Below are 8,778 nucleotides of genomic sequence, written 5' to 3' on the forward strand. Positions count from 1 at the left end.
CTTCCTTTTGATCAAGCTCCTGAGTAGGTGGGACATAATCTCATGTTTCTAATATAAAAGTGGGTACCTTAACACCAAGTATGTACTGTGTTAATTATGGTCCACATTACTTCTTATGATCTTACTAATGTATACAACTTTCTGAAGAGCAGGTAAAGAGGGAGGCAGGCTCTTTTCAGTGGCATCCAGTAACAGGACCAGAGGCAACAGGTACAAACTTAAACACAGGAGTTTCCACCTGAACATCAGCAACCACTTAATCACTGTGAGAGTGCCTGAGCATAGGCACATGTTACCTAGAGAGGTTGTGGATTCTTCCCCCTAGCTCATGTTCAACAGCTGCCACATGGCCTCAAGACCATGAAGATCTTGAGACCTGCCAGAAAAGGCAGATGAACTTTAACATGACCTTTATACTTACTTTTGTTCCTTATTCTTTCTTGCTATTCAGGCTTTTAAAAAACAGTAAAGAACAGCAGAGTTTTATTTGGATGCAAAGTGATGGCAAAAGAATAATTCCACAATGACAAACCTTTATGCAATGACCTATATGGGTAATGTAATACTCTTAAGACTACTTTGAACTGATTTGGTCTAGAAGTAGAAGACAATTACAGCTATTTCAGAGTTTAGTTCAGAAGGGCAGTGGGTAGAATACATTAGAGGAGGGAGCAGGGATTTAGGGGTTTTCACTGTTGCTTTTTTTTCCCTTTATTTTTTGATAATGAGATAAAAACATTCAGAGACTAAAGAAGAAACATCGGTTTATCCGATTTAGGATCAAATGTCTCTGACTCAAACTAAAAGTTCTTAAAATTATTAGGTAACTCCTGAAGAGACTTATTTGCAGTATCCTAGAATATGCTTCACTTAAGTAGCCATAATATTTTTGTATGAGCACTTCTACACAAAATAATAAAAATTCTTTTAAAATACTTACCTACTGGTACTTCCAAAATAAAGTCTGGTGTTTTGTCATAACCCTTTGCACGAAGCTGATCTTCAGCTGTACATAGAAAATAAGAACTACTGTTTATAAAACTATTCCATTAAGTAGACAGCAGCATAATTAATTTTATTCTAAATAAGAGTACAAGAATTACTAATGCAGTCATACATATCTTTCTTATGCATGCAATGCTGTGTCAGATTAAATGAACCTTTGTAGAAAACCTGAAGCATGGATATAAAAATGCTTCTTTGTCATCCCTGCATTTTTATGTCTTCATTATAAACATCATTAATTCAAGCTGTCATACAGTATTTTATAACCTCCAAATATTCAAAATAAAGAGGTATATTCACTGATTGAAAGAAGAGTCTCTCCACCTTTGAATGTGTTAAGCTTAATCCTAACAACACCACAAATGTAGATATACTGTCGCTGCTGCCTTGGTTTTATTTTTGATGTGAGCATAAAGTCGTTAAAAAAAAAAAAAGAGCAAGAAATTTCTCTCACAGAAATTTATTAAAGTAAATAAGAGCCATAATTTTAGTTTCTCCTGCATTCTGGATTCTGTAGAATTTATCCAATTTCTGAACATAAAAAGATTTAGACATTCTTGCTAACATTAAGTCTACAACTTTATTGCTTACAAATATTAGAGCTGAACATTTCAAGAAATAATAATGAGTGAGCAAGACAAAACTCCAAAAGGCAGAAGATGCTCCCTTTTCAAAAACAGGAAAAAAGGAAAAAAAAAAGAAAGGAAAAAAGCCCATGTCACCCTTCATATTTTTAAACTATTGTCCTTGATTTCTGATACCATTACATTGGTATTTCTGAAACACCATTTCTCCATTAGAATTTGGAGTGACCTGGTCATTCAATTCCAGGCATGGCTTTCTGTCTTCACCCAAGCTCAACTAATGGCACTACCTAGTAACAAGTAAGGCTGTGTAGCCCCTTAACACCTACTGGGCTGTTGACATTGTCATGCATCCCATTCGCCTTTCTACATCACCTTTGATTAAAATTAATGGTCCATTCTCACTGTTGGGTAGCTTATTTCCAATCCATTTATCAGGTTAGGACAGTAGTTTCATGGCCAATGTTCAGAACTCGGTTTTTGAATACTTTGTACAAATCCTGAAAGGTCAGCAGTTTGAGTCCAAGTAACATTTTAATGACAAGAAAAACAAGCTAACTTAGAAATCAAAATATTGTAATACTGCCAAAAGCAAACTCTCCCACTCTTTTTCATTGAAGAATATAAGTTTGATCTATTTTACACAGTGAACTAATTCTGAAAATGGGACAGACGTAAATCTGGAACACTGAACATTTGTGTCAGTGTAAACTGCAATAGCTGTTTAGTCTTTTTGAGTGGTACTATATATATTTTTTTTTTTAATTTTGAGAGTATTTCTTCACTATAAACAGACTACACTGTAAATAGTAGTCATTGCAATGTGACACTTCATTACATCACATGATAAGGTAATGAAAAACGTTTCTATGATTTGGAGTCAGACTTGATTTTTGACTGTTTTTTGAAACTTAGATTTTCATGTAAACAGACAAATGACATTAAGATCAAGAAGGTTCTAATTTAACAGAAGCTATAAATAGAAAGTTTTATTCCATAACATAAAAATGAATTCATATTCTACATAATCTTTGAATCCTTATTTAAGAAAAAACAACAAAACAATTTTATTCAAATCTAGTTAACTGCAACCTGCTCTTAATTGTTTAAAAAATAATCTAGGATAGACAATAAGATGTCCCAGCTGAAATTTTGTTCATTTAAGAGCAACAACAATGGAAAGATCAGTGTTTTCTTTCACATCTAACAAATGCTAGTACCATAAAATAAGGGAAATGCACCTTAAAAAAACTTACTGAAAACCAAACAGATGTAAACACATGTTTCAATAGGTCAATGTGGCAGGTCTCTGAACTGAAATCTGCATCAGCATTACTTTTAATATTCTTCAGCAGATTATTTTTTCAAGGGTGCCCAATTATTTTTAAAATCTTTTAATACTAGTTCATAGTTTGAAAAAGAACATGTTTTTTCTTTTAAATCTGGTTCTGAATATCTTCATGTGGTTTCTCCTAGCATTCTGAACTGTGATTAACAATGGGAAACATATTAAAAAACATGTTTATTATTGATGTACCTATGTGCAGAAACACAACTTTGCATTACTATTTCTCCAAGTGTTTTGAAGCTTTATAACTCCGAGGAAGTTAAACTCCTCATAATCACAGTAAAATTTTTGTTTTCAACCATAACACCACCAAAAAGAAGTTCTAGCTTTTCAGCCAGATATGTTTCACATTGGTCCAGAAACTACGGAGGCAGAATTCTGCACCTCAAAAGATCTTTAAACTCTAGCATCGCTTAAGAAAATAATTCAGTAACTGCTTGAAAGCCAGCCCACAGCAGTTTTGACAGTTACATTTATAAATCTTCAGGTTTGAAAATTATGTGGAAACAGCCCTAATAAGTAGTTTGTCAACAGATACCCCATTAATTTAGTTTTCCAATAAAACTGCAGCTCCATCTTTACCACAATGTCATACTCAATCAGAACCATTTAACACATCATTGTTCTTATACTAGCCCTCTTCTGCTGGTGCATGAATGAGCTACAACTGCAAATTTAAGATTACAGCAGAAAACACTGATCAGATTTCATGATTTACATCCACTGGGAACCAAAGGAACTTCTGGCATCTCAGCATGGCATGTGAAGCTGTGAGCCTGTTTTGATAAAATGCTTGTATTGATCACTTTAATCTCAGGCCAAGTGATAAACACTTGAGAACTGTGTTTTTGCTGAAGAGAGAACATGGTATATGAAGCACTTCTCATGAACAGCGGATTAATAAAATGTAACCCCCATTAGTGTGGATAGGATTCCAGGCAATTCCAGGGTGAGTCTGAAGGTGTTGCTTCTGATCTGTAGGCTTTGAAAGCCAACTGCTCTAGAAACAGACAAATTCTGTCTCGAACCTGAAAATTGACTTCATGCTCTAAGACTATACTGAGGCACTTGCTATTCACTGTATCCTTTGACTGTACTTTCTTCTCCTGAACTAGACTCTCTGTTGCCCAGGTGAACACATTTGATACAAACGCCCTGACTATTCCTGAAGAACAGTACAGTAGAATAGTACACTAATATGGGAGCTGCAAAATTTCTGTTACTTTGAGATGTGTTAAAAAGTAATGGGATTACAAGCTATAAGGCATGTAAATCACAAGCCATCTTCAAAACGAGAATGAAGGATGCTACAAAACCTGAACTTGTGGACCTATGGGAAATACTGTCATCTCTTCCGTTTTTCTGGTGTTTTCTTCAAGCAGTTTTGGAACTAGCTTTTCAGAAAGGGAAGTTGTATTGCAAGGAACTTGGTAGGGTTCATCTAATACTTAGGGAAAGGTTTTTTTTAAGAATACCCCAAACCCCAAACACATCTAGACCAGAAATACGTACATCTGATCACAGACATAATCCTAACATATCTTAAATCATGACTAAACAATACTTCACTATACATACAGTGTGAACAACAAATTAAGCTCTCTCATTTCTATCTTCATATTCTAACAAGTTAACCCATTCCACATGTTTTAATTTGATAGCACAAATTTCTTGGAGCTAATCTCTAAAGACAAAATTGATGCTTATCCAAAGTCATGAAACAATAAAATTTAAATGTGATTTTTATACTGCTTAAGCAAGCCAAATAAAATGATAATCGCTGTGTTGAGGATCCCTTATTGAGTCATCCAGTCCATTGCCTGGTATCGTGACAGAACTGATTTCATTACCATTCTTTGATAGATGTCAAATCTAGTCTCAAATTTTTCATTGACAGTATTTCCACAACCTTTCCTGGCAGTTTGTTTTATACTTATTGTTCCTAGAACTGTTTGATACTTTAACTTGCCATCATCATTGCAATTACAGCTTAAGCCTATTATCTGCATCTGTGCTCTTACAGTCAAATAAGATCTGCTTCTTATTTTCATAGTGTGATTTACAAGCTTGTACGTGATAGTTAACCCTGTTTTTTTTTCACTCTTCTCCAAAATAAAAGAACACACTAATTCGATTCCTTAATCATATGGACAAATCTCTTAAAAAGTTTAATAATGCTTTCTAACTTAAAATTGTTTAAGGTTTCCAAAATCTTAACCTGCTAATACCTTAAGGAGAGATCATAGTTCCAGGTAAACACAGCTAAATTCCCTGTTAACACAAATTTAGTACAATGCTCAACCATTAACAGAAGAGAGCATTTCACTTCACTGTCATCTCACCATATAAGGAATCCGAGATTTAAGAAGTCATTGTTTATTATCACATTTAGAGAACGGATACTTTAAACATTAATCTTTGTTTCAATGGCACTCATGTAAAAGAAATATACTTCAGGCTCAAAGGAAAAATATGAAAGTAACTTCCTAACTAATTAATCCTTAAAATAACTTTAAAAATAGGGAGTGTAAAAAAGAGTAATTGCATTGATTGGGAAGCAGGGGGCAAAAATTCAGCAGAAACTGCACAGCAAGGTAAATGAGTGAATCTTCTAGCAGTTCTTTAATACATAAAGCATTCTGAAGCTAATATTTCATATGCTTCTTCCTAAATCTCATAAGGCCTGGATTATGGCTAATATCTCATGACACCAAAAGTAATACTGCAGCAGATATTAAAGCATTTTTTTCAGCTACTTATTCTATAAAATATTAATTGCAAGCCTGTGCATGTGCTGTATATATAGGTTATTAGGTAACTGAGTTCCTGCTCAGTTCTAAATCAATAAAATATAACATATATAGCATCAATCATATTTTACTCTTCTTTACTACCTAATATAGGGAGTATTTGGGATGAATTTTGTCCTAGGTAAACAGTTACCAAGATCTCTGAAGTTAAGAATTCACTGGCTAGCCTCTATTACAGCTTCTTACCTATGAAAGAGAGGTTTTTTTCCAAAAGCATTTCTCGCAGCAAGACTTCGTGCTCATGCCCAATAGCACTGATAGCTTAAGGTTAAGAAATGGCAGATTACTTTGGAAAAGAAGCAACTTCATAAAAACATCATAGGTAAAGTAATTAATCATAGATTTTATTTGCCTTCATCTGTGTTTCAGAAGTGATCAGTGATTTAAACTCTAAGTTTTGAAAATCCTTAGATTTTTAGAAGCATACACAACTTCGCAAAAATCAGATTATTGTACCAACAGCATACATTTTATAGAATTAAGAACCATGTGACCTCTTTATTCAATATAATCAAGGGCAATATTTCCATTCGTATTTTACTGTTTACTTCTAAATATAAAAGAAAGTGTGATCCTAAAACATGAAGTTAAATACCTTTAAAATTGCTATTTACTGATTAGTAATCAATTCTCCAATCCAGCAAAGGATGAAACAAACTGGTTTTCTTTCTTTATATTCTTAATTTGATAGGTACTACATCCATCTGAAACATCTTACTGTAAAAAAAACATCCTTTTAATTGATTTTTCAGAAGCATGAACTAATGTTAGGGAAAGATGAAATTGTATTTTATAGTGAAGTCCTTTTCACTTCACTGACAGCTTGTTGATCCAATGCACTATTCCTTGCAATATGTAAAAATATGTAATGTATCCTTCTGGAGGTCAAAGTTCTATTCCAGAAGCTTTTAAGAAGAATCATGGAACAATATGATAAAAGATCTTATGTTAAAAGCAGTTAAGTTCCAAATTCTGTTTAAAGTAACTTCTTAAAGCTTAAGCTACAGATCACCTTACCATTACAGTTAATTACTTAACTTACATGAACACTTCATACTGAAGAACAAAAAAATAATTCTGTGGAATCATTTCATATGTACATACAGCTTATATCAAAATATGTATTATGTTAAACTCTTCTAGCAATTTCAGAACAAAAGGGAAAAACAAAGAATGGCAAAAAGGTAAGAAAAATACTGCAAACAGAATTTACAATGCACCATAAGCAAAAACACTTAGTCTATAATAATACCTGTTATTGATGTATGGCAATGACCATGGGGCAAAACTTGTAAATAACCTCACAAGCCATTTTCTACTCATGCAATCTAGCAGCCTAGTTTCCCGTAAGCATCTGAACTATTACTGAAAAATAGCCTCTTGGCATTTACAAAGAGGTTGACTTCATACTTTGGTCCCTGCATATACAATTAGATAGTTATATTTAAAATCAATATGCAATCCTTCAGAAGACATTATGCTTTTAAAACCTTAACTTTAAATTGATTTTTAACTATTTTATGCACCTCAAAATTAACATCTAATTCAGCAACATACTTGCAGTAATGCACTCACACAGCTTAGTATTAAACTTTTCCGTGCCAAATTGAACTGAGAAACTCCTCATTACTCTCATTGGTGTCACTGCATATTCAACAACTGATTTGAGCCAGAATCCGAAGAGGATATAAAAGTCTTTCTAGACTGCAGGTAAGTAAGTCTTAAAAATGGTTCATAATTCTATATATGTGTCTTTATTACTTTTAAACATGGCACTTTCATAAGACTACAGCCAGACTGCTCATGCAAAAAATATTAATATTAAAATTCTAGATATGAAAACTAGCAATCAACAACCCTTTAAAATGTGTGGCTTATTAGATTAATCCACTTTCAGAGCACTTTGTTTAATCGTGAAGATAATCTCAATGAATATTTAAAATTACAATTAAAAGCACAAAACACAATGACAATTAGAACTTTATCCTGCTGCTGCTAAAGTTTATGGGGATAGAGCTGAGGCTGTAGTAGACACAAGTAGACACAAGTGCTTCTAGTGGAAAGAAAGCATTCTTAAGGAGTGACAATCACAACTACAAGAAGTACGGTTTTTCATGCATAACTAAACATCACTTTAGCTTTCCTACCCTGCACCTGTACAGTGAAACCAAAATCTTCCCCCAGACTGTATACAGAGATTCATGCAAGGATTCTCTAGGACTTGGGAGGGAACTGCCTTACTAGCCTGCTTAGTGCTAGTAGATCATGATTTTGAAATTTTTCCTTTGACTACAGACTGAAACAGAAGAGCTGCTCCTGCAGGACTTCATTAAAATAGATTTGGGTTCTTAACGATCATTCCTATCAAATTCCAGTCTTAGTCTGGAACACTCAGTGCCACGTGGAGTTCCCTCAGTGTACACATATGGCTCTCTAATTAACTACTTCAACATGACAAAAAAAATATATCCCTGAAAATTCAGGTTTTATAAGGGTTTATTACTACAGCTAGTATAATCTCCTTTAAGGAGAAGAGAAAATAAAAGAACAGCACTGGAATGTCAGAAAATACTAACCATCAGGTCAATCACACCTGAATTGCACTTGAAAAAATTTCAGTTAAAACTCATATTTGTAACAAAGCAAAGCCATAATGTTGAACACTATCTGTGAAATTTATTAATTTAATCACAGAATAGCTGTGATTGGAAGGTATCTCCAGAGATCATCTAGTCCAACTCCACCACTCAAAGCATGGTCACTTAGCCTTAAGCAAAAACCAGATGTGCATTTCAACTAATCAAAACCAAAGAGGTTCAATCAGGCATATGAATGTGTAACCAGCAAACTGACATCTTCCCATGGTCCATCTGATTTTTGTTAGTTAAGAGAAAGCTCTGCAGTGACCCTCTAGCTGACTAAATGTAAAAGAGAGGAGTATGAAATGTGTTTTGTGAAGCAGAACTTTATGTCAGGTTAAAGCTAGACACATCTCTTCCACACAGTCTAAGCTCATCAATTGTGCACCTAA

General features: G+C 33.9%; 1 protein-coding gene across 2 annotated transcripts in view; it reads right to left on the reverse strand.

Moving 5' to 3' along the window:
• Positions 1–8,778, reverse strand: part of CDIN1 (CDAN1 interacting nuclease 1) — a 123,965-nt gene that overhangs the window by 63,165 nt on the left and 52,022 nt on the right. For both annotated transcript variants that reach the window (XM_058827300.1, XM_058827308.1), the window contains exons 8-9: positions 5,934–6,001; positions 941–1,006 (exon numbers count right to left, since the gene is read on the reverse strand). In XM_058827300.1, coding sequence (XP_058683283.1) covers positions 941–1,006; positions 5,934–6,001 — 134 coding nt within the window. The remainder of the gene's footprint in view (positions 1–940; positions 1,007–5,933; positions 6,002–8,778) is intronic.

This window comes from Poecile atricapillus, chromosome 1 (assembly GCF_030490865.1).
Source record: "Poecile atricapillus isolate bPoeAtr1 chromosome 1, bPoeAtr1.hap1, whole genome shotgun sequence".
Lineage (NCBI taxonomy): Eukaryota > Metazoa > Chordata > Aves > Passeriformes > Paridae > Poecile > Poecile atricapillus.